At 32.7% G+C, this 26,585-nt stretch overlaps 4 protein-coding genes across 5 annotated transcripts in view; 2 read left to right on the plus strand and 2 right to left on the minus strand.

The window, feature by feature from the left end:
- The window catches only part of LOC106108953, a 12,915-nt gene extending 4,571 nt beyond the window's left edge, over window positions 1-8,344 (minus strand). The window contains exons 1-4 of the mRNA XM_013290324.1: window positions 8,099-8,344; window positions 6,867-7,014; window positions 2,335-3,437; window positions 1,239-1,407 (exon numbers count right to left, since the gene is read on the minus strand). Of these exons, the coding sequence (XP_013145778.1) occupies window positions 1,239-1,407; window positions 2,335-3,437; window positions 6,867-7,014; window positions 8,099-8,176 (1,498 nt within the window). The 5' untranslated portion in view covers window positions 8,177-8,344. The remainder of the gene's footprint in view (window positions 1-1,238; window positions 1,408-2,334; window positions 3,438-6,866; window positions 7,015-8,098) is intronic.
- Window positions 8,345-8,771: 427 nt separating this feature from the next.
- On the plus strand, window positions 8,772-10,789 carry LOC106108827. Its single transcript, XM_013290106.1, has 6 exons — window positions 8,772-8,868; window positions 9,096-9,182; window positions 9,399-9,527; window positions 9,949-10,002; window positions 10,091-10,201; window positions 10,327-10,789. Exons 1-6 carry the CDS (start codon window positions 8,815-8,817, stop codon window positions 10,477-10,479), a joined length of 588 nt encoding a protein of 195 aa, XP_013145560.1. The 5' UTR covers window positions 8,772-8,814; the 3' UTR covers window positions 10,480-10,789.
- Window positions 10,790-11,529: 740 nt separating this feature from the next.
- On the minus strand, window positions 11,530-17,500 carry LOC106108787 (zinc finger matrin-type protein 5). Of its 2 annotated transcripts, XM_013290057.1 has the most exons (5): window positions 17,387-17,500; window positions 17,106-17,236; window positions 16,068-16,202; window positions 15,038-15,298; window positions 11,530-12,232 (listed from the first exon to the last, which is right to left on the minus strand). In XM_013290057.1, the coding sequence occupies exons 2-4, from the start codon at window positions 17,230-17,232 to the stop codon at window positions 15,051-15,053; spliced, it is 510 nt and encodes a 169-aa protein (XP_013145511.1). In that variant the 5' UTR covers window positions 17,233-17,236; window positions 17,387-17,500; the 3' UTR covers window positions 11,530-12,232; window positions 15,038-15,050. The 2 variants fall into 2 exon arrangements, with proteins under 2 accessions (XP_013145511.1, XP_013145510.1); XM_013290056.1 differs by lacking the exon at window positions 11,530-12,232 and having other exon boundaries at window positions 14,962-15,298.
- A 4,306-nt stretch (window positions 17,501-21,806) lies between these two features.
- LOC106108708 (proton-coupled amino acid transporter 4-like) overlaps window positions 21,807-26,585 on the plus strand; it is a 10,132-nt gene continuing 5,353 nt past the window's right edge. Inside the window, exons 1-6 of the mRNA XM_013289968.1 lie at window positions 21,807-21,938; window positions 23,269-23,378; window positions 23,849-23,993; window positions 24,607-24,737; window positions 25,574-25,701; window positions 26,481-26,585. Coding sequence (XP_013145422.1) covers window positions 21,936-21,938; window positions 23,269-23,378; window positions 23,849-23,993; window positions 24,607-24,737; window positions 25,574-25,701; window positions 26,481-26,585 — 622 coding nt within the window. The 5' untranslated portion in view covers window positions 21,807-21,935. The remainder of the gene's footprint in view (window positions 21,939-23,268; window positions 23,379-23,848; window positions 23,994-24,606; window positions 24,738-25,573; window positions 25,702-26,480) is intronic.

The raw sequence follows: 26,585 nt of genomic DNA on the forward strand, positions 1-26,585 counted from the left end.
AAAGTACAATAAAGAAATGTTATAAGCGGTACAGAAACCCACAGGATTTATGTGTAACCACTGGTCGCTTAGTTTATAACATATAAAAAATGATAAAGAAACTTAAACTATTCAACGGTGAAAGAATTTGAAATCGGCCCAGCAGCCCCCGAGCCCATACAATGCATACAAAAACACAAATATTTCCTGTTTATAATATTAGTATAGATTATTTTAATTTACACATTAGATATTTATTGTTCTAACAGGGCCGATTTCAAATTAATTTTACAATTTGATGGTTTTTTTTAATTATTTGTTCGAGCACAACGCTGTCAAGGTCGTTGAGCAGCTGCGGCAGAAGATATTCCCAGTTGTGCTTGCCATATGCGTTATTGTATGTCGGTAATTTATATTTAGGCAGATTAGGCAAGTTTCGTAACTGATTAGGTCTTAGGTTCAATTTAAGTAGGGGTATGTTATTTATTTCATCACTAATAATGTACAGTTTTATTTTTTTGTAAATGACATTACACGACATGTCACTAGGAATTAAAAAAAAACACTGTTTTATGAAATTAATAATGACCATAAAAATAATGAGAGTAAATAAATGTTTATTACTACTACAGCCTACGTAATTGAATTGGATTTCGCTATTATTTCTGTCATCGCTAAATTCTCTAAACTATAATCAATATTAGAATTGTTATCTAAATTATTTAATAGGAAAATAATAATTTTAGTTTAGTTCGATATTATTAAACCGAATATCGATAGTTCATACTTGTTCGCTGCGTGTTTGTTTCGTAACTATGATACCTGTCTATTAAGTACGGCATTTGCCTTCATACAAATTTAATTCGGTACTTCATATGCGTCATCATACTAATATTATAAATGCGAAAGTTTAGATGAATGGATGGATGGATGGATGGATGTTTGTTAGAGTTTGTAGCCTAAACGGCTGAACGAATCTCCATGAAATTTGGCACAGGTTTAGGGCATCCCGTAGGATTCATTAATTTAGTTTTTTAATGTTAACTCGATCATTCTGCAACGGTTCAACATATATTATTGAAATTTGGCACAGATATAAAACAAAGTCTGGAGTACACATAGGATAAGCTTCATCCCCGAGAAATGTCCGGTTCCCGAGGGATACGTAGCTTTTTGTAATTTATATTGCTCGTATGTTTTCTAATACCACGCGGACGAAGTCGCGGGCAAAAGCTAGTAAACAATAAAAGTAAACTTACCAATATCTTGGTTCTCTTCAAACAACTTGCTGTGCCTCTCTTTCAGTCTCCTTATGTTGGCGAGCTTGCTGTCTCGCTCATCTGATAGAATTATTCTCTTGAAGCGCAGAATTTCCAATTGCTTTGTAAGTCTCACGTGTTCCGCTCTTTGGAAGGGAGATGGTTTTGACTGAAATATTAATTTTTTTTTTAATTAATAACATATCTGATTATAAATCTATACTTAATTATATATATTACAAAGAGGAAAGATTTGTATTTTTGTATGTATTTAATCCACGCAAATACTACTGGATTGATTTTAAAAATTCACCATTAGAAAGGTAAATATATCTGTGAGTAACATAGGCTATATTTATTGTTTTCACGCGGGCGAAGTCGCGAGCAACAGCTAGTCTATACTAATATTATAAAGAGGAAAGATTTTTGGATTTTTGTATGTATCGAAATAACTCAAAAACTACTAGGACAATTTCAAAAATTCATTTACCTTAGAAAACTACGTTATCGCTGAGTAACAAAAACCGTTTTTTTTTTGTTAAATCTTACGTGGACGAATATATTATAAAGAGGATTTTTAGTATGTATGGAAATAACTCAAAAACTACTGGGCTGATTACAAAAATTCTTTCACCACTAAGTAATTACGCTTATTACTGAGTAACATGGTTATATTTATTACAAACTAGCTTTTGCTCACGACTCCCCGTGGAATTAAACAAAAAACAAAATTGAGTAACCAATGTATTCTTCCAGACTATCCTCTACATCTGTACCAAACTCCATTGAAATCCGTTCAGTAGTTTAGGCTACAAACTCTAACAAACATCCATCTAAACATTCGCATTTATATATTTGTATGATGTTTATTTTCCGTGCGGCAAAGACGCGAGCTTCAACTAGTATATAATCATACTAATATTATAAATGCGAAAGTTTAGATGGATGAAAATTTGTAGCCTAAACTGCTTAACAGATCTTGATGATTGTCATAGATGTAGAGGATAGTCTGGAAGAACACTTCTACACATTTTTTTTTATATTCCACGCGATCGGAGTCGCGGGCGGATGCTAGTAAATAGATTTCAATACTGACCTTAAAAGACAAAAGGTCATTCAGTTTCAAGGCAAGTCTTGGTCCATTAGATACTGTTCTTACTTCTTTAATTTTTCCATTTTTGTTACTTAAATCGCTATGAGAAGACGATTTCTCTCTATCAAAGACATTCTCTTCAACGGAGAATAAATTCCTTTGTGATCTACTCTTTCTTTGCTTCAGATCACTCTGGTCGTTGGCTTGGACCCAATTCTCATCTGTTAAAGCAGACTTCTTATATATCCTCTCCTTAATTTCTTGTACAGCCTCTTGTCGTTTCTTTATAGAGTATTGTAATAGATGTAATTTCTGTAATTTCGTTGCATTATAGCTCGGTCTTATTTCCGATTTAAGGAAATTCAGAGCTAAATACCTATATTTAGGTTCCCCATCAGATTCATTTCTTAAATCGTAACTCTCTGCTGTTTCACTTAAATCGATTCTACTACTCAAATCTTCGTGGGATATATTTTTATTATCACAGTTATCACTGGCTTTAATTTCTAAATGTTCTGGTGAATGTTCGTATATCTGTATTTGTTCGTTGACTTTCCTCTCAGTACTGTTATCTCTACTTTTAGAATCTAGATTATTCATTGATGTGTTTAGACTGGTTGATGTTTTAATTTTTGGGTAATTCTGCTTAAAACCTCTATCGACAGGACTATGACTTTTAGAATACTCCTTATCATTTACTTTTGTATATCTATTAGGTGAAATTGATCTATCTTTAATTAATCTATTCTGTATAAATTTTGTTTCGATTACATTTTTATATAGATTAGTCCTTCCAGAAGAATCGGAGGATATTGATCCATGTTCTACCTCGTTCTCTGGCGGTATAACATCCAATTTAAGACTTTTATACGAACAGAAATAACCACCGTGCATTTGAAATACAAGTGTGTTACTTTTGAAGCAATCTGATGTGAAATTTAAAGCTAGATTTGCACCGATATATCTAAGACCGGTGAAATATAATCCCCACGTTTGTATGACTGTGTCTTGGAGGTTATCGGATTTTTCTTCACTATTACTCGGCAAGAGAATGTGGCACCATATACGGATAACGACGTTGCTTGAGGACATCCTTTGAGTTATTTCTGAAACGTAAAATATGACACATAAAGATCTGTCTTATAATTTCCTTGGTCCCACACAAGCAGGATCTTTTTTAAAATCAATCTTACTAATATTATAAATGTAAAAGTTTGGATGGATGGATGGATGTTTGTTAGAGTATGTAGCCTAAACGGCTGAACGATTTTCCATGAAATTTTGGTATAGACGTAGAGGATAGTCTGGGAGAACACATAGGCTACTTTCTTTTTTTTTCATTAGTACCACGCGGACAGAGTCGCGGGCGGAAGCTAGTCTTACATAATATAATAGAAAGTTTAGATGGTTGGGTGATAAATGGATGGATGTTTGTACGTATAACGGCTCAACAGATCGTCTTAAAATGTGATATAAAAGTAGAACATAGTCTGAAAAAGCGCATAGGCAAAGTTATACCATATAGGCTATGTATTTTTATTAATTTTTAATTTCACGCGGGCGCTAGTTCCATAATATAAACTATTTTGCACACTGTACGTATGACGTAATTTCTAATTAAACTTGTCTGCTACTGGGGGTCGAAAGATTGCCAGCCGAGTGACTCATAGGCGATAATGTAAAGTTGCATTCACATGAGCGACGTCAACATTTAAAACGACGTAACAACGGTAAACAAAGACCTTTGTATACTGTAAAACAGGACGACAATATATTGCTATCTCTTTCATTTTGATAGCTAAGATTAGGTTAGAACCTTTATCTAACGTCAGTGATCGGTAACTCAACTTAAATTAATACATATTCACGGTTTCCATGGGATAAGCATTTGAGTGAATCAGATTAAATCTCTATTTGTATTTGCATAGGGATCAAATTTACATGAGTTGCAAATCACCGGGCGATACTCATCTCGTTGGCTCTCATTTTTACTGTATCGCGTTGAGCCGTAAGCTTAGTTGTTAAGCTGCAGCTCAGTGGCTCAAGGTTACATGAGCTGATTTTTTAATAATTCAGAGATGATTTACACACAACAATCTAACGGGGATATTGTGCAATGTGCTTAGAATGTATTAACAGATCATATTTAGCTTAGTTGGGTAACTATTATATGACGACGGGAGGCAAATATTATTTTATATATGTATATCCATGTTTTTTACTCAATCTTAATTATCTCACTCATGTTATAAACTAGCTCTAGCCAGTGACTCCACCCGCGTGGAATTAAAAAAACAAAAGTGAGTAAGGCTACTCACTTTAGGCATGTGTTCTTCCACACTATCCAAAATACTATACCAAATTACATCTAGATCCGTTAAGCCGTTTAGGCTACAAACTCTAACAAACCACCATCCATCCATCTAAGCTTTCGCATTTAAAATTAGAAGCTAGAAGTAAGATGTCAAAGTTTGAATGGATGTTTGTTAGAATTTGTAGCCTAAACTGGTCAACAAATCTCATTAAAATTTGACACATATGTATAACATAGTTTAAAAAACAGATAGACTATTTACTAAGTTTGTTTTTTAATCCCGCACAAACGGACATGCAGGCGACAGCTAGTCTTACACAAGTCAAGAACCTTAGAGGCTTTATTCCTTTTATCGCTGAATATTACTATAACGGTATTATAAACAAGTTTGCCTTAGTTACAAGTGAATTTGCATTATATCCGCAACACAACTTGAAAACTGGTCATCCGAATAATATAACAGGTTCGTAAGGTAAAAATAATATTTTTATGTTCTAAAAATAATCTATACTATTATAATAAAGCGTAAACACACAATTCTTTGTTGCCTAAAATGTCAGCAATTACAGCATCTTTTTGAATAATTCTTTATTTAATAAAAATCCCTACACTTACGTCACGCTTTAGGTTATATATTTTCACGGCATTAAACTTAGGGGTAAATATTTTGGATAAAAACCCTGTGGGAAAGAGACCATAAGTTGCTGACAACATCAAGGAACCAAGGTTTGTCATGCCATGTTGACATTTGCAATTGATAGTTTGACAAATGTAAATAATAAAATAAAATTTTCATAATTTCATGCGGATGAAACCGCATGGGAACAGCTAGTATTATCATAAAATTGAATGCAACATTTTAATAGCTTTATAAGGTCAATTGGTGAAAAAAAGATAGCAAGAATGTTGCTATCATATTTATATTATTTTTTAAGTGAGATGAAAACAAGTTTCTTACATCATGGTATTAACAGCCAATTATAATTGGTCTTATTTAAAGTTTCCTATCTGTTTTAAAGTTTTCTGTGTAAGGAGGGGGTAGAGGCGATTGTATTACTAAATCTATACTTTTTTTAATAAAGATGGCAAACGAGCAAGCGGCCACCTGAATCCGCCAAAATGGCGAAGCGACCGCTGCCCATAGACATATGCATTTGCAGATGCGTCGCCTACCCTTATCCGACGGAGAAGGAGACGCACATAAAGAGGATATTTCCTCTTCCTATGCATCTCCTCCATCGTCAAATCCACTTCTCCTTCCCATCCTCTCATAAGAAAAGGGTGGTGAAAAGAAAGGGACTTAAATTAGGCCTCCGGCACCACACTCATCAGACGAAACACGGCATTGGTTCCATTTGACGGCTGTCTTCTGTGTGGTCGTGGTATTACTGGGGGCGTGCCGGCCCTGCAGTGCAAAGATGTTAAAGCGGGCACTACCATTGTTACTAAATCTATACATTACATACTACATCTATACTAATATACTACAGTAGAACCTCGATAACTCAAACCTCGGTAAATTAAAAACCCCTATAACTTCAAAAAATAATATGTTCCCTTCCTATCAGAGCAAAAAACCTCTACAACATAGACCCTTGATAACTTAAAGCCTCTATAACTTAAAGTATTTTGTGTTTCCCTTGGACTTTAACTTATGGAGGTTCTACTGTATAATATTATAAAGAGGGAATATTTGTATATACATCCAAAGTATTGAAATAACTCAATAATTACTGGTCAGATTTCAAAAATTCTTTCACCATTAGAAAGGTAATTTATCTGTGAGCAACTTAGGTTACATCTTTTATTATTTTTAATTTCAAAGTAAAAAAGTTGCAAACCACAGATAGTATTAAATATAAATAATAATAGAGATAAGAATCGACTGCTTATTTGTTACCATATTTAGTTTTTTTTATATTATAATAGTAAATGAGCGGCCACGAGAATATTTATTTGGGTTTAGAGACATTCTTTATCTAACTGTTTATTACCTTAACTTACTTTAGAAAAAAATAATATTATAAATTGAAATAAGAAAAATAAATTGAACCATGCATTAGAAGTTAAGCTGGAGGCCGCATCTGAGCCTTCTCTTTTTGGCCAAGAACTGATTATTTTTATAAGTTGTGTAAATTTTTTTTGTTGTTTTTTTTTGCATTCTCCTTGGCCTATAAATAGTGTTTCATGTTTTTATTTTATTTATTTTAAATAACCATACCTGGATCAATTTCCTTCCATTTAGGATGCGGAGATGATATCCTCTCGCTGGTGTAGAAAGGTGCTGACATAGTCGTGTGATGTAGTGTCAGATAATAACTGCATTGATGTGTACACCATTCCGGTGGTCGTATATTGTAACCCACAATCTGTAATACAAAATAAAGTATACTTAAACCACAGTTATATACATTTTATATGGAACAGTATGCAAAGTTTTGAAAAGAAAATTGTATAACCTATGTAATCTTTTAGACTATTCACATTTGTGCTAAGTTTCAAGTTTTGTTAAGCTGTTTAGGAGATATGTAGGAAGTAACATCCATCCATCTAAACTTTTGCAGTTATAACATTAATCTATACATCTATACTAATATAATAAAGCGTAAACACACACTACTTTGTGGCATAGGATGTCAGCAATCGTGGGTTATTTTTGAATAATTCTTTTTTCAATAAAAACTCTACACTTACAACACACTTTAAGATATATATTTTCACACTCTTAAACATAAGGGTAAATAAATTTGTTAAACAGATTTGGCAGAGATGGGGAGGGATAAGTAAGGGATATATTCTTTCTGTGCATCTCCCTATGTTGATTAAAGATATCTATGGACAGTAGTTGCTAAATACTTTGGTGAAATCAGATAGCTGCTGGTTCATGTGTCACCTAATACTATACAAAATAAATAGACATAAAATAATGGATCAGATTACATTTTTATAGAAAGCAAGTGTGCAGTGAACCACTATAGAGATCCATACTATCAGAAACCTATAAATTACTTTAAGAAGTACTCTAAATAGTTTCTTGTTTAGAAATTTTCAGACACTTAACAAATAATAATACTTCATTATCCAAAAATCCAGGGTATCTCAAGATTTTGTGAATACTCAATCAGTAGTAGACAATTACAGTTTGTTTACGTATACTAGTTTTATTACATTGATGAATTTGAAATAAATATCGATTAAGAATACTCGATTATCATTACAGGTAGATGTTTTGGAGTTATATAAAGCGTAAGTTTTATATATTATTGAGATACGTGGATATGCCTATTTCAACTCCTAAGAAATATATAAAAATATTACGTATCCAATGACAACACCCACTCAAAGTGTAGGCGTTTGTTGATAAACTTACGGATCGTGGGAGCAGAAGTGAGTGAAGAAATTCTTTCGATATAATAACCCTATATCTTATATGTATACTTGACTAAGATATACCTGGATAAGGCTCCTCAAACGAAGTTGTTGAGTAGCCAGTGGGGTCCATTCTCTACATCTCGGTCTTCCAAACATCATTTTAAAATTTTAAATACTTAAACATAACGCGAATGAAGATTACATCACAATTGTGTCTAAAATTTTACTTAATATAGAATAATGGAACATGTAACGTAATTCTTCTAAAGAAATTATGTTCCTGTAATAAATAAATAACAAAGCACTGTTCAGCTGACTTTTCAGAATTGTCAATTACCTTCCAATTAGAATGTGTCAAATTATGAAATTGTTGCCATGTTATATTTTTATGTTGCTATGTATGAAAATAAAAAGAACTACATAATTTTTTTTATTTTCGAACCCATTTTTTAATTAAAACGTGATTAAAACCAACAAGTCTCGAGTTGAAAAGGAAAATTGTATAAAACACAAAAATGATGGAAAACCATACTTTAATTATATTTTTAAAGAAATGTTAACTGTTTCTTCCATAAAACAGTTGTATCAGATTATAGCCGTGTTTTCAATATTTTTAATCCACCATGAAATTCCCCAAAAACATGATGTTAATTTTGTTAAAATAAAGATAAGAATAATTGAATAAACGTAGAACAGTCGTAACCATAAAAATTTATTAGTAATCAGTTTCTAAGATTAAATACAACCTATATCAACTTGTATACATAAAGTTCTTAACAGACGTTGAATTTTACGTTATGAAATACTTTCTTACATTTTTTATTTGTTTTGATGCATTACATCATTTGGCGGTAAGAATATTATTCGTAATATTGGCGTCAAACAAATTTCTCGCTTCTCACGAACCTAAGTTATACGATAAGCTCTTCTTTCCGTTTATATTATCAGTTGAATGAGTATCTATTGCTGGCTTGTTAGTTATGTTCTTCTTTGCCTCTTCTACGTCGATTATAGGTTGGCAAGGTTGGTCACTTCGCTATTTCTAATTGCTAATTTACTTAAAAAACCATATTTTTAGATATCATCAGGATATGAAGATATACAGAGATACGAAGATGTACCGCAACAATTTAATAGTAACGCAGAAAGCTATGAAAAGTTAAAGGTGAATCGAAATATATCACTAAATATTTATTGAGAATTTTGCTCCACAGCCGAAACATGTAGATGTAAAATTCTTAAAGCATGACAGAAACGACAATTTTTGTATAGATTCGGTAGTGAATATCCGAAAGCGTTTTATATCCATTCTCATACTTTTTTAATATTTAACTCTGTTAAGTTTGTTATAGGGTAACGTTTTTTTTTCTTCTCACTTCAGAGTCCAAGTTATCAGTACAAGCTTGAGGGTATGGCTGGAGACGTAACCGATTTATTGGGATCTAATGTACATTTTCGACAGTCGGGAACTTACGACGACTACGGTAGACGATTCTTCTTCTTCAACGATGTAAGTTTTTTGAGTGAAAGTAGGAATTGCCATTGGCAAAATATTTAATATCAGAGAAGTAAGAGAGTAATAGTTAAGGATGGAAAGAGAGGATAAAATTAGCCTATAATATGCCCGTCTATATCAGCTACCCTTCACTGAAAGTCCGGTCGAAATCGGCCCAGCCGTTTCGGAGATTACCCGGAACAAACGCGGCTTACGGACAGACAGTCAGCCAGACAAAAAATTAAAAGCGATTTTCGTTATCAGCAACGAAAATTCATCATCTTCCCGAAATGTGGATTTTTTCTTTTGATATAAGACACTCCAATTTTATTACATGTATAGATAGATCAAAGAAGAGAGTAATAGTTAAAGAAGGGAGATGAGAAAAAATGTAGATGTCACTTACTTTATTGTCTTTATTTTGCCTATTTTGCAGGATGAGAGTAGGAAAAATACTAACCCAGCAAATGAAAATTTGGTACCGATGAAGGTATATTTTATTCTTTGCAACGTTTTTCTTTTATTTATACTCGTCTGTTGATGTTATTGTTCCAAAATTTATTATTTCTGTGCTCTAGGCACCTCCGGAATTGGTTGTAGCCTTAGCGAAATTGTCCGCGAAACGTGAAGCAAATAACATAGTGGATCCTTTAGAAGAATTAGCCAAAAGATCTATCGTAAGAACTGGGGTAAGTTTTTTTTAAAGCAGGTTTTTTTAAACAACCATACCTTCTCGTATAAGTTTTCAAAAAATGAATGGTAAAAAAAAAATTGTCTATTTCACAAAAAAATATTTTTTAACAATTTTTTTAAGGATTATTGGGATGGCGTGTGGAAAGAAGACGTTGAAGTACCCACTAACAACGTACTAAGATCTAAAGATAAACCAGTTCCTGGCGTAGTAAGTTTGTTAACTTTTTTTTTTCAAAATGAGAAGCAGAAATTTGTACATATTGAAATAACTTAAAAACTACAGGGGCAATTTCAAAAAATCTTTCACCGAAAAGCTATGTTACCGATGAGTAACGGAGGCTACATTTTTTACGATGATGTTGCGAGCAATAGCTGAGTTATAAAATTGATATATTATTTTCAGGGTATAGTAAAAGCGAAAGTCGCACCTGGGTCAAAATTATACCGGTTGATATCCGTTCTGCAACAGTTTTCGCCTCGATTACTGTACGTCGTTAACAAGGAACAAGGGAAATGATTTGTCAATTATAATATTCGCAATTAATTTGTTTTAATATACCTATAGTGTTAGAGGAAGTTTGAGAGTAGCCCCAGTGGTTGAGAAAATAAGGAGTAAAAGGTTAGAGGGAGGAGAAGGGATGAATCGCATGTAACAAGAAGGATGTTAGTTATGAATGTGGAGGGGTACATCGGTAGAGGTAGACCTAGAAAGAGATGGATGGATTGCGTGAAAGGTGACATGATCAAGAAGGGAGTGATGACTGAGATGACGGATGATAGAATGCTTCGGAGGACGAAAACCCAGGGCGCCGACCCTACGGGAGTAGGATAAGGCAGAGGAGATGATAATGATACCTAAAGAAGTTTTCTCTATACTAATACAATAGAACATTGATAAGTTAAAGTCCAAGGGAAACACAAAATACTTTAAGTTATAGAGGTTTTAAGTTATCAAGACATTGTAGAGGTTTTGGGCTCTGATGGGAAGGGGACATATTATTTTTTGAAGACTACAATACTATAAAGAGGTTTTCAAGTTACCGAGGTTTGAGTTATCGAGGTTCTACTGGACTATAAAGACGAAAGATTTGTATTTTTATGTATTGCAATTAAAAAAACGATTAAAAAAAATCACCATTAAAATGCTACATTATCAGTGAGTTACAGTGGCTATCTTTCTTATTATTTTTTTTAATTTCACGGGAACGAAGTCGGGCGAAACAACTAGTTAAGAATATATTAGCGATAAAAAAACAAGAGTTACAACGAAGGAAAAATACATGTGTTGTAACCTTTTTTTTTAAATAGAAACTGAAATATGTACATAAAACATTGCTGGCATACAACATTGGTTATAGTTTTTCATAAATCCAGGGTAAATCGCAAAAAAATGAAGTTTATAGTAAATTTTTCTAACATGTTCGCTGTTTCACTTTGACATTGGTCAAGGTCAAAAAAATATTAACAAAGACAAAATTAAAAAGCAATGTTTATTCATATTTTTATTTAAACCTAGTTGCGTCATTAGACGCAACAAGGTTATTAGTTTGCAGTGACCACATATCCGGTATAGTTCGTTTCAATATTTTTATTTTGCGATAAGCTTCAAGTATTTTTGGTTTTAAATTTGGATTATCTTCGAAATATGTCACCATATTCCTTAAATCATCTTTTACCTCGCGTTGAGTTACTATCCTTCGCATTTCATTAAAAAAATATTCCGCGGATAAATAGTGAGTTCTAATAAAAGCGCAGATTTCCTTCACTTTTATTTCATGGATCTCGTCTTGACTGAGAAATTCTTGTAATTTATGACCTTTTATTACTCTATTCAATTCGCTTTCAGTCCAATCATGTGGTACTTTATTACCTAAACTTTTTCTCGTATTTGGTATTGGACGTTCATATACGTATATATTGAATTTATTTAACACATTTCCTGTTTCCGGATTAACATCGGTAACATTTTGATCTACGTCATTATACAGTTCGATGAAATTTCCTCTATTTGACGGCAGAAAACATACCTACAACAAACACAATTTTTTTTTAAAGTATTAAGAGTTGGCAGCTTGGTTAGACGTAAGATCTCAGCCTGACCCAAGGTATTACCTATTTAAATTGCATATTTCTTGAAATCTTAAATGAAATAATACAGTTTTTACATTTGTATAGTAGTTATGTAGTATACATGTTTATATTTTTTCCCTTGCCATATTCGACTGGACTATGTAATAGTCGCTAACCACAGGTCCTCGTACTAAAGACAAGCTACATAACTGATTGGTTAGCTACAAACTCATCATACTTCATACTAATATTATATATGCAAAAAATTATATGGGTGGATGGATGTTTGTTAGAGTTTGTAGCCCAAACGACTGAATGGATTTTGAAGAAATTTGATACAGATGTAGAGGATAGTCTGGAAGAACACACAGGCTACTCACTTTTGTGTTTTTTTTAATTCCACGCGGATGGAGTCGCGGGCGAAAGGTAGTACATAATAATTAAACATGAAAAAACTTACAGCAAGAAGTGAAGGTATAATGAAATTCATTTGGTTAGAATATAATTGTCTGACTTTATCGGTGTCATGTAAGACAAGAATCATCTCATATACTAGTAATTACAATACCGTGCATTACGTGTTTGAAATCTAGGGTTGTCACCTTGTCATAGACCATGACAGAATCCTAATTTTTAGTCAGAAAGTATTACAATATTAGGCAACCACTGTGAAAATAACAGAACTCAAAAACTACTGGGCCGCTTTAAAAAAATATTTCACCATTAAAAAGCTATGTCAGCACAGAGTAACATAGGCTATAATCGAACTTTTTTTTTAATTACACCCAGGCTAAGTCGCGGGCAACAGCTAGTCTATACTGAAATTATAAAGAGGAAAGATTTGTATTTTTGTATGTATTGAAATAACTCAAAAACTACTGGGCCGGTGTCAAAAACTCTTTCACCAATAAAAACCTACATTATCAGTGAGTAATAGGCTTTATTTTTATTACTTTTAATTTCACGAGGACAAAGTCGCGAACAACACTTAGTTTTTAATGTCTATAATCACAGTGAAGACAGCTTTATAAAGGTAAAATTGTTTAGGTACTTTTTTTATTTAATTTCCATTAAATTTGACGATAGTGACAACCCTGGATAAAATATTTTGATTGAATGCAGTCAGTGTAACGCTGATAAAGTGTAATTGAATGGATTTACAATGTCACGGGTTCAGTTGTTTTTAAATACAAAATTAAACTGTCATCTTCATCATCATCACCATTATCTGGTGATGACCAGCTCACTAAAGGTCCCCACTGCCCTCAGTCCCCCTGCTTGCTGTCTACCTTAAGTAAGGGGTGACTAGGCTAAGGACTAAACTATCATCATCATCATCATCACCAGCTCACTATACGTCCCCACCGAGGGGCTCGGAGCCTACCCTAATAAGTGGTGACCAGGCCATAGTCAACCACGCTGGCCAAGTGCGGGTTGGTTGACTTCACACATATCTTTGAATTTTTTCACCGATATGTGCAGGTTGCATCACGATGTTTTCCTTCACCGTAAGAACGTCGGGTAGATTATGTACATATGAAAATTCGAAAATCACATTGGTACATGGCGGGATTCGAACCCAAGACCCGTAGATTACGAGTTAAGTGTTCAAACCACTGAGCCACCGACCGACTAAACTATGCATTATTTTAATTAAATAATTACATTAGTTTTCCATTAAAGAATCAAGACTATCTAATTAGTAATTTAAAAGAAAAAAAAATAATTGAAGTATGTTACTTGAAGTCAAAATTTACTTTGAATCGTTGAAAAATATCGCCCGTAGCAGAAAAATGAATAAACTACGATAAGAAATATGTGCAAGTAAAATACTGGTTTACAAATACTCTATTGAAAATAGATTTTTATTATTAATTTTATCGTATTGTTTAATTTAATGTTATTTCTAAGTAGCAAAATCGATATATATGTGCGAAGTCATTCCAATTGAATAAAAAAATGATTTAGTTTGTTTTTTGTTTAAAAAAAAATAATGAAAAATAAATTTTTGTTGTTAATTATTGCAACATTGTTTATTGAGGTAAAATATAATTGAAATTAAATTATTTTTTACTCTCAAAAAATATTTTTTATTTTTAAAAAAATAACTAAAAAATTCCTTGTACTACATATTTTTTTTTCTATTTCAGATAAACACTGGTAGATTCGAAGTCCCCGAGGAATTCAGGTTTATAAATTACCCAACATTAGTTGTTCCAGGCAAGAATATTGCAGCGGCATTACAAAGAACACCAAAAAGATTTAAACTAAGGAAATTGTGATAAAATGTCTTTGAAAATAAAGAGTAATACAACAAAGTTAATTGATAACACCATTTAAAAAAAAAAAACTTCTTTGTAAATTTGTAATTGGAAAAATGTTTTTTTTTTTATCGAATGAATTGCAATATTTTTTTTAATTAGTTAATGAAACTAGCTATCAATACTCATAGTTTTTTCTTACATAAATAGTAACTAACTATTTAAACTAACTTTTAACCTATAAGAGATTAAGATAAGAATTTAAGCCAGTCATCTATAAACACTTTTTACTTTACAATGGTACAGACAAAAAAATAATTTATATTCCAAATATAATATTACAAAGAGTAAAGATTTGTATTTTTGTATGTATTGAAATAACTCAAAAACTACTGGGACAATTTCAAAAAAATCTTTCACTATTAGAAAGATAACTTATCTGTGTGTAACATAGGATATGTCTTTTATTATTTTTTTCACGGGGACGAATTTTTAATATACCTCAAATTTCATATCAGCCCCATTCTGTAAAACTGACATCAGTAAAATCTTCAGCTCGGAATCTTCTAAGACTTGGTGGTAATTCTTTATATATGTTAAAAGATTCATTATATATCCATGGAAATGTATGAGTAACACCATTATTATCATATATTGTAGTCTCAGATGTGCTTTTAGTAGTTTTTTCTGATTGTAACCTCTGATACAAGTCAGAGAAAGAAGGTTGTTGTGGTTCAACCTTTATTTGTTCATTATACACAACTGAAATAGGAAAAAAAAGGGATAAGTACATTAATAACATAAATATGACTAAAATAATATCTACATTTGCTTATCTTTACTAAAATTGTAGAGGAAAGATTTGTATTTTTGGATTTTTGTATGTACTGAAATAACTCAAAAACTACTGGAACAATTTCCAAAATTCTTGCACCATTAAAAAACTGTTATCACTGAATAACATAGGGTGTATTTTGGCTTTTTTATTTTAAATGGACGAAGTCGCGAGTAACAGTCTATACTAATATATAAAAACGACACAAACACAAACTACAATTTTTATATGTATCAAGCACCAAAAACAACCGGATTGATTTAAAATATTCTTTAGACATTAAAAAGGAGAGAAATAACTGAGAAACAGAGACTACATTAATGTTTTTTTATTTGTTTGTCAAAGTTATGGACAAAAGCAAGTACTTTATCAAAAAACTATGTGCATATTTACGTAGATTTCAAGCAGATTTTAAAATATATAGAGGAGGCATAGTTGGCACTTCACTTGAACATTTCCAAATAATCACATATGACTATAGCCTCAAAAACACATGTCAATATAATTCATTATATTTAAATTAATTACCGTTAGTCATTTTATTTTGTGACATTGTTTAGTTTATTTCACACCAAAAGACGGAGATTATTGTAATTTTTTATATTTTATTACAAGTCAATACAACACAAGGTGAAATGTTCACTATGTCTTGTCTATGTATTTTTAAATGTCTATGAATTACAAAGTAGAACATACCATATTCCCTTAGTGCTTCAATTTGTTCTTGAGTATAATGTGAAAATCTACAGATACCACCAAAGTTGCATTCACCCTTTAAAAACCTCAAGCAAGGCTTTTTGTAACTCTCTTCTTTTAATATTGTAGCCGCATCTGGAAATGTAAAATTTTAATTAATAAAAATAGATCAATACCTCTGTCTTTTGTATATCAGTAAACTTTTACTGTTTTTCTCGAATTTAATTCCTACATTAACCCAATATTCTTAATAATCATACTAATATTATAAATGCGAAAGTTTAGGTGGATGGTTGTTTGTTATAGTTTGTAGCCTAAATGGCTGAATGGACTTCAATGACATTTGGAATGGATGAAGTCTGGAAGAAAACATGCTTTGTTTTATTTTTTTTAATTCCACGCAGACGGAGTCGCGGGCCAAAGCTAGCATATTACCCCTGCTGGGTATAGGCTTCCTCCATGTGTTTCCACTTGTCCAACAACATTCTTATGGTAAAGAAGAATGTTCGAAGAAATTTAGATATTTGTGGAGGCCATGACTAACTTTGGGCAGCTGCACCAACACAGAAAGTGAATCACTAAGTCAGGGTAAATATGGCAATGAAGACTCCAAGCATAGTGTCATATAGCGATGATACATGTAAAACTTATTCAACCATACTATACAGTATAATAGACTATGTTTTATTAGTGTTTAGAATGTGTATATTAGAGGAAATTTTAAAGTAGCTCTAGTGGTGGAGAAATTAAGAAGCAAAAGGTTAGCATGGTATAAATATGTTAGCGACAAGACAATGGGGACATAAACCAAAAAGTATTATGAATGAATGTGGATGGTTACAAAGGAAGAATAAGACCGAAGAAAGTATGGATTGTGTGAAAGAGGATTTGCTTAAGGAGTGGATTCAGATATGACCGCTGATAGAGATGTTTGGAAAAACAGTACATACTCTGCCGACTCTCCATAAGAGATGAGGGCGAGTTAATGATGAGACTATGTTTTAGTAGTAAGAATAATGTAAGGAAAAATTGAAATACCTTTGTACTGTTGATAATGTTCACTGACTAATTTCTGATGAACAGTTCCTTTTAGATGTGTTCTTATTATTGTAGGAGTGGCAACCATGGTTTTGTCACAGTAATCACAATAATATCGTTTACCCATGGTTCTGAAAACAATTATGGGATGAGTCAAAATTTGCTTTTTTCGTATTATTTTACAAATGAATTATATGGTAGAAATGTTATTAAATCATGTTAAGATACCATTAACCCATTTTTATGAATAAAAGAATTTCAAAAGTAATAATGTAACTTACGTTAAATATTTTAAGAACGTGAACTTTTACCGATGCATGTATTGTTGTTTTTTTTTAAATAGTTTAGATTATTCTATAACGTTTTATATAATGGTTATAAGTATTTTTAACAGTTATTTATATATATTTTATAACTTTTAATACAACAGGTGCGAAAAAATTAAAAACAAAAATTGTTGACAAATTGAAACATTGACAGAGATAGAATGAATGTTGCCATTCACAATTTATAAACTACTAAAAAATATAATTATTTTTATTTAGAATTTGGTTAATTGAATTTTTATTTATTGTTACAATTTTTGGATACGCATAGTGTTTTATTTTATTTTGTTAAAAGATTACAAATATAACCTTTTACTTTATTGCGTTAATGCAATGCATGCAGTAAAGTGAATGTTTTTCCCAATTTGTTGCAAAGTATACGATAAGGCAATCTTATTATACTTTTCGTTACTTTAATTTTCAAAACAAAATGTGAAGGGTAGTTTAATTAAATAGCATCAAAGTTTAACAGTGGTGTATTTGAGTGTTTTAAACATGACCGTGGTAAAAGCGATATATCGTGAATTACAAGACTTTATCGTTACCTTAGACTTTTTAGTTGTGCTTAAAAGAACCATGAAAACTATTTCAGTGCGTTAGAGAAATGAAAAATGCTACGAGTACGTTGCGAAAAGATTTTTTGGTAAGCAATTTTTTTTGTGATATTTTTATCCGTGTATGTATGTATAATTTTTATTCTTCACAAATTAAGTTAAAAAGGGTACAAAGTCCTTAAATATTAAGCACACGTATTGCATTTAGGACGATAAAAGTAAGGTACATTAAGATATCTGTTTAATCTCGGTACACCAAAATTGGGATACGATAATCGTGCTTCTATAGGTCTTATAGTAACAGGATAGAGCGACTGAAAATTGTCTTCAAGGATGTTTACTGTAGGATTTCTAGTGATGCTCGGTGGTGGAGGAAATTTAGGGAATAACTCAGAAGGGTTTTTACGAAAACTGTTGAATTCAATAGGTTTAGGAGTGGTTGTGGCTATTGGTTTGGGTTTATACGCGTATGGATAAGAATTAGAAAACGGATTAAAATTAAATTCCTCTAACGGTTTGGATTCGGATGACGTAAACGGATCGTAAGGTTTTTGCGGTTTTTGAGAGAAATCGTTAAATTTAATAGGTGGAGGGTTGAAAAATCCGGTTGGCATTATTGTTTCTGATGACATAATTTTTGAAAATTGCAGAGGATTCTGATTGTTAGGTGGAAAGTCGTCGTTAAAAATATTTCCGGTTCGACCTAAATTAACAAGACTGTCGGGGCTTGGGTTTCCGGAAAAGCTTCTACGACTACCTGAAACAAAATTGTTTGTTTTAAAATTTCTTCAGTTGTCAGCAAAATTGTAAACATTATAATTACATTTTTATAATAATGAAATAACAAGTTTGAAGACATTAAATACTAACGTATTTTTAAACAATTAATATAATTTTAACTAGTCATCTTAATTTAAGCACTCCACTATAGAACTCGCCAGAAATGCGCGCGAATAACCAATCCTCCTAATGACAGTGACAGCTGTCAGCTAGGGACGTAACGTTTATGCCGATAATCTAGTGTTGCCCTAATTCTACAGCACAGTACTAATTTTCTTCTTAACAATATGGACTATTCAAATTCGATGTTTAAGAAGTTAAAATTATTATTAGTTTCAAATCACATTAGAAAAAAAACATTACAACGTAGGCGCATTACATTTTGACACGACGTAATTAAAATATAAAACGGAGAACTAACATTTACATGATGTTTATTCAAACTAAAAATTATTACCAACCCAAAAGTTTTATGTTGTCGTTTACTTCGAAGCTCGAATCTACAGCTGGTTCAACATCATCAAATTTTGACGCTGTTCTAGCTTTATGATCCAAGATAGTATCTTGAGCTTCATGAGAACCAATACGACTGGAATCTACTGGTGAATTATCGTCTACTGTTTTCCCTTGTATCTCATCTTTATCTGCATCAATTTTATCTATTACTTCACCATCGTTTCCACTTTTTTCCATATCATCAATAGAATATTCATCAAATTCATCATCATTTATGTTAGAAGTCCTTTCACTGTCTACATCATCTGTATTTAATTCGGTTTTCTCAGATGATTTTCTATTCATGTCATCTGATGAAGATCTGCGCGTGTTTTCATCTAAATTACCATCAATTTCTTGATTGTCTATTGCCGTTTTTATATCAGAATTATCTGTTACATGATCTGATGCTCCTTCTGACGAACGTTCTACACGTGATTCTGTAACTTCATGTACATTTTCGTCATTTTTATCGTCAAGCAATTCGTCACCTTTTTTAGATTCCAAAGGGTTATCGTCAGATTTTAAATCTACATTTTCTACATTTTCTTCTTTATCCGATTCCTGTAATATCACTAGATTAATAGAGTTATGATTTAAAAAATAAAAAATAACATTTAATCCTCAACACAATAACACAATCATAAATAACAAAAGAAAAACAAACATGACATAGTAATAGAAAAAATATTTAAAATTTTAGAGTCTGTGATTTTAGGTTATTGTGAAATTCAAAGAGATTCAGAGTAATACTAGTTATAGAGTGGACATTACGAGCACATTCCTTTAAACCTAGTAAGGCTATCTGTCACAAGTGTCTTACAAGAGTACGAAACTGTACTCTTGTACCAGATTTATTTATCCTGTTTCCTGCTTTTGTCAAACGTTCGTGGGTTCAGTGCACGAGGTTTTATATATGCTGTTGCTCACGACTCCGTCCGCGTAAAACAAAAAAAATAGACCTTTCTCATTTCTTACCATTGTGCAAGAATTATTAAAATCGGCCCAGTAGTTTTTGAGTTATTACAATACATACAAAAATCCAAAAATGCAAATCTTTCCTCTTTATAATATTAGTATAGGTATGTTATTAGTATAAATTACAACTAAAAATAAACTAAAACCGTGTATACACTTAGTCTTCACTTAGCTTAGGTGGAATCGTGGTCAAGCGTTAGTTTATTCAGGTTAAAAAAAAACCACTTTTTAGATACATTAAATTTTACTGCCATGTCTATATAAGTTAAAAGTCTGCGGTCAAAATACTTACAGATCGTACTGGTGTTAAATACGCAACCGTCAGCAGTAACCCAAATAAAATTAAATGATTTTGCATCATTACCGCAATTACAATTATATTAATGTGTACTACATAACGTTTATATCAGTACTAAGTAGTGTTTTCAGTTAATAAGACGCTTATTACTTTTAGACCGTAAAATCGATTTGTGGCAGTAAATCTTCAACGGCATCCGTACACAATCCTTATTGCTCTTTACTATTTACATCAAACTGATTATTTTTCATGGTTTAACTGATTATGCGCCTTCGTTTTCTGGCAATCTGTCACACAGAGCAACCTAGTATGGATTCCTGTTATAGCGGAATACATCTTACTAATATAAATGTGAAAGTTTAGATGGATGGATGGTTGTTTGTAGTCGGTTGAACGGATTTCGTTGAAATTTGGTATAGATGTAGAGGATTGTCTGGAAGAACATATAGGCTATTCATTTTTTTTAATTCCAAGCGGACGGAGTCGCGGGCGAAAGTTAGTAATATTAAAAATGCAAGAGTTTATATGGATATTTGTTTGAGCTTGTAGTCTAAACGGTTGAACGGATTACGATGAAATTCGCCATAGTTGTAGAGGATTGTCTGGAGGAGCACATAGGCTACTTATTTTTGTTTTTTTTTTTTAATCCCACGCAGATGGAGTCGCGGGCGAAAGCTAGGAATATTAAAAATGCGAAAGTTTAGATGGATGGATGTATGTTAGAGTTTGTGTTCTAAACGGTTGAATGGATTTCGTTGAAATTTGGTATAGTTGTAGAGGACAGACTGGAAGAACATTATAGACTATTCATTGTTGTTTATCATTTTGTTTATTTCAGCTTTTGAATACATTAAATAGTTAATAGTTAACAATTTGGAGGAAATTGTTAACTATACGTAGTCAAACATGATAAACGTTATAATAGCTAATGTTGAATTCTTTTTTTAATGGTTCTACGGCCATTTGATCTTTTCCCATGACTTTCCCCATTTTTGACCTCACAATAATTTAAAAAGTTTGGTTATGTAATCTGATAATGAAGACAACAATCTTGAGATTATTGTTGAAAAAAGTAAGCCGAAAATGAAACCAAGGCCAGACTATTGTCTTGTACTTTTTTCCTTTGTGATTTTTTGTCTAAGTAGGTTTTATGTGCTATCTGACAGAATAAACAGCGATAGCAGCGCCTCGCGGCCGAGATGCGCACTGAATCTAGTTTTAAGAACTTTTTATAAAACCTCAGAGAGAAATATGAACTGTTATTAAAAAGAAGAAAGAAGAAAGACGGAAGATGTCAATCAGAACTTTTCTTTTTTACATTTTCGATTTGTTTCATTGAAATTCGTTGCAGACTTTATCTTTGATATACATATTTTTTTTTATTTAAACAGCGAATAAAATGGTACGTAAACTTAACAATGTAAATAGTGTAATAATTTCATCTTAACTTCATTGAAGGATTACTTGACAAATTTATATTTCTTATTACGAAACTAGATTATCATATGCCTAATCCCTACGTCCTAATCTAACCAGTAAGGTAATGAGAAATTTTTCGCTGTTTGGTAACTAGTGATTGTTATACTTTTACCCTTCTTAACCGCTAAAAGTAAAAATGTGTACTCACCCTGAGTACACATTTTTATTTTCCATCTAATACGGTTACAAGTACTATTGTTTCTTTTATACTTAAATTATTCCACCAGTTACTGGTGCCGTCAGAATAAAATTGGTTGTGTGATATACGGAACTTTTTTAAGTCGAATAGTCTGGACGAACACGTAGGCTACTCACTTTTTTTAATTACATGCGGATGGAGTCCCGGGCGAAAGCTAGTAATATTTTAAATGCGAAAGTGGATGGATAGATGTTTGTTAGGGTTTGTAGCCTAAACGGCTGAACGGATATCGATGAAAATTGGCATAGATGTAGAGGATAGTCTAAAAGAACACATGGGCTACTCATTTTTGTTTTCCTTTTAATTCCACGCGGACGTTGTCATGGGCGAAAGCTAGTAGCAAATAATATTTTGTTCACTTTACTTTATACGGTTTATTTCAATGCCAAGTTTGATATGCCTTTTAATTTATACTTTATGTAATTCTAGAACTTTCGCTTTGTAATAAGCTCTCTGTTGCTGAATAGTTTTATTACCAGGGCTGTATTTACTTAATAAGGGTTATTGTTCAGGCGGAAGGTTAACAGGGGCGTCGCGGCACGTTCCATACCTTGTAAATGTTTTGATTTTATATGGCTTTAAAAATAAAATTTGCTTATTTAAACTAGAAATTAGTTGTGATTGATAAACTAATTGCGAGGCAATTCATATAGGTACTGAATGATTGTGAGCTGATTTGTTATTTTGTCTCTTAGCATTTATTTAATTAATTTAAAACCTAACAGCCTTACAAATAAATGTAAATTTAAATTAGGTATAAACTAAGAATAAGAAATAAGAAAAAAATGTAGTAATATTTGCTTGTACTCAGTTTATTCCTAAGTTTAACTTTATACCACGTTTATTTGTAAGGCTGTTAGAGTTTTGTCCGGCAATTTATGAATAGAAAGGGTTTAAAAATTTAATCTCCTCGGGAGCAAAAACGTTACTCCGTAACTCTCTTAACGATATTTGTTTCATATGCTATTCCAATATTAAGATTCATTAAATCAGATAGGTAAAAATCAAAATCAAATATTGATTTTGAATTAGTAAATAAAAGTGATTGTGTTAGGCGAAAACACCTCAAGACACACCACGCGTATTTCAATTGGTTGCAAGAACTCAGGCTGAAGAAGATGCCTACGATATAAAAGCGAACAGAAAACAACCCAAGCCATCGGGGTAAGTAAAACCAAAATTTATTTTTTCAAAATTATTATTTACAATTAGTTATCAATAAACTCATTAAATCTTTCGTAAGACATTATACTAGATAATTTATAACACGGCTAAACTCACGTGGACACTTTCGGTGTCCTCACCGACCCGTTTCAGACCCGTCGGGAGTCCATCTTGTAGTGACCGTCGCGACGCGATAGCGAATAAAAGCGTAACCTCTTACCCTAAAGAAGGACCCCCGACGAGTCTGAAACTGGTCGCTGCCTACACTGACAGTTGCCAGTTTACCCGTGTTATAAATTATATAGTTTATCAAGCTTTGTTTTGCCATATACATAAAAGACGTAATTAATGAAAACAAATTCGAATGTGATTCAAAAATTTTTTCAAATCGAAATGAACTTTTTACGAGTAAGTATCTATTACCTCAATTTTAATATTTAGATTTCTAATAAAGACATTTTAAACTATAGGTTGATTGGATCAATAGCTCATTTAGTGAAAGGTGCATTGGGTGGTGGTATCCTGAGTGGGCACGTTGCCTGGATGACAGCAGGACTGTGGGTGGCCATGCCAGTCTCACTGTGCTGCGGAATCTATATGTTCTACTGTCTTAATGTAAGTGCCACTTCTTATTGGTAAGAATGGTAGATTAAAAGCAGGAGCATCTTTGACTATCGTGTAACTGTTGTGCGATTGTCGATTATTTTGTAGTCCTCAACTGTTTAAACAACTAAAAATCGAGAAGTGTGCGCTCCATAGATGCTCATAGGAATCAAAGTGCGACTAAATAGTTTGTTTGACTAAATATTTCAGTCATATGTGTGCGCACTTAAAGTTCTTAGTACAACTCTTATGAATCTAACCAAGTAGCAATTAATGTAATATGCAAAGTAATGTAACAAATAGAAGTAGAGAACAAATATATATGAAAATTAATGTAACGTGTAGTGTAATGTAACAAATAGAAGTAAAGAAACAAACAGATATATACAAAATGTAAAAGACAATAGGGAAATAAAATTGTATAAACAATCAATGCCGCAGGATAAAAATTATAAAACAGAACAAGTCGGCAAATTAAGTGCTACGCAAGAAGAACAGAGACGGCGAAAGAAAAAAAACTAAGTACATGCAATATTGGGATCATCAAAGTTCAGGATATATTCGTGTAGGGTGTAAGCCGCAATAGTATAGTCTTCTTATTGTAATAAAGGGGAATGATTTTCAGATATTAGTGATGTCGGCTCAGATATTGTATAAAAGGACTAGAGTTCCGTCCATGACATACTCGGATGTCGGTGAAGCGGCTTGCGCGTGCCATTCAAATGAATCTATCAGGAAATTGGCAAAGACTTTCAGGTATTACAAAAATGTATTTTAAACTCAATTCTGTTAAAATGCTGTTGGATTTTAATTACTATATCAAATTTTAACTATCATACTAATATTATAAATGTGAAAGTTTAGATGGATGTTTGTTAGAGTATGTAGCCTAAACAGCTGAACGGATTTCGATGAAATTTGGTATAGATGCAGAGGATGGTCTGGAACACATAGGCTACTTTCGTTTTTTTAATTTCACGCGGACGAAATAGCGAGCAAAAGCTAGTACTAATATAAAGAGAAAACGTATTTTTGTACGTATTGAAATAACTCACAAACTACTGGGCTGATTACAAATTTAGTATTAAAAAGTTACGTTATCGTTAACATAGGCTATGTTTTTTTGTTATTTTATAACACATGGGCGAAGTTACGAGCAACAGCTAGTGAAAAATTAAAAACCAATAAACGCTGAACGTATAACTCATTGTCACGTTCTGTCTGAGCCGAGCGTGCGAGCGAGAGCGCGGTATCAGCGATAGAGAGGCGCGATTGGTTTAAACCAATAGACCATCGACTTTTTTACATCATAAGATGGCAAACGAGCAAGCGTCCATCGGAATCCGACAAAATGGCAAAGCGACTGCTACCCATTGACATTCGCAATAGCGGCTACTTTGCCTACCCTTGATCGACAGAGGAGGAGACGCACATAAAGATGACATTTCCCATTCCTATGCGTATCCTCCTAAGTTGTGTCTCCGGCACCACACTCGTCAGACGAAACTCGGAATTGCTGCCACTTCACGCCTGTCTATGTCACTTGTGACGTTATCTCGTAAAAATGTAGTTCATAAACCATTATATTTCAGGTATATGATAGACGCCATGATATGCATAGATTTATTTGGATCTTGCGCCACTTATCAGATTATTATAGCAAAATCATTAAAACAATTAGTGGAGAATACGCAAACGACGTCAATGGAAGGCGCACATGGTGAGTAACATGGTCTTTTAAAAAACTTTCCAATCTATCTGTATTTTGTTACTAATTCTGTCAATCTATTTGTTTGCCTGTTCTGTCATTCAAAATCTTAAGACCAGTCTTCTACTTACTTTGGTTATAATATGGTATTGTTGTCTTTTTGATTATAACCATTATGACGTTAACTGTCGTGGTTGGTGGCGTAGGTGGGGATTAGAATTGATATTAGAAAATTAATAATACGAGTGGATGTAGAAATTTTAAAACAATCTAGTAAAACAGGCGCTTTTAATTCATACCATAATCGGTCATTACCAAGCAACGACCTATTTATAAAGAGTAAAGTAATTTTAACATTGGTAGAGCCCGCTTTAACATCTTCGCACTTAATGGGTCAGCTCGCCCGGTGTAATACCACGACCACACAGAAGACAGCCGTGAAGTTAAAACAATTCCGCGTTTCGACTAATGAGTGTGGTGCCGGAGGCCCAATTTTAGTCCGTTTCCAATTCCACCCTCTTCTTATAAGGAATGGATTGGATGGGTAAGTGGATTTGACGGTGGAGACGAATAGGAAAGGGAAATATCCTCTTTATGCACGTCTCCTTCTCCGTCGATTGAGGGTAGGCAACGAAGCTGATGTCTATGGGCAGCGGTAGCTTCGCCCTTTTGGCGGATTTAGGTAGCAGCTTGCTCGTTTGCCTCCTTGTTGTATAAAAAAATTGAAGTACTTGGTCGGATTATCAGAATCGAGAACTCATTTGTCCAATGTTGTAATGTTTACTTTCCAGGAATGCCTGGTTTGCGATTCTATTTGGCTTGCTTGATACCATTCGTGATAATGATTTGTTTAATCAGACATCTGAAATGGCTTGCGCCGCTGTCAATTGTCGCTA

The sequence above is a fragment of the Papilio polytes genome, unplaced genomic scaffold (assembly GCF_000836215.1).
Source record: "Papilio polytes unplaced genomic scaffold, Ppol_1.0 DF821400.1, whole genome shotgun sequence".
Lineage (NCBI taxonomy): Eukaryota > Metazoa > Arthropoda > Insecta > Lepidoptera > Papilionidae > Papilio > Papilio polytes.

Coding starts and splice junctions, on each gene's coding strand:
- LOC106108827 (XM_013290106.1), top strand. CDS start 8,815: ATGAAATACTTTCTTACATTTTTTATTTGTTTTGATGCATTACATCAT. Junction 8,869..9,095: donor ATGCATTACATCATTTGGCG/GTAAGAATATTA, acceptor CCATATTTTTAG/ATATCATCAGGATATGAAGA. Junction 9,528..9,948: donor GATTCTTCTTCTTCAACGAT/GTAAGTTTTTTG, acceptor CCTATTTTGCAG/GATGAGAGTAGGAAAAATAC.
- LOC106108787 (XM_013290057.1), bottom strand. CDS start 17,232: ATGGGTAAACGATATTATTGTGATTACTGTGACAAAACCATGGTTGCC. Junction 16,203..17,105: donor ACATTATCAACAGTACAAAG/GTATTTCAATTT, acceptor TTACATTTCCAG/ATGCGGCTACAATATTAAAA. Junction 15,299..16,067: donor TGAAGCACTAAGGGAATATG/GTATGTTCTACT, acceptor TTCCTATTTCAG/TTGTGTATAATGAACAAATA.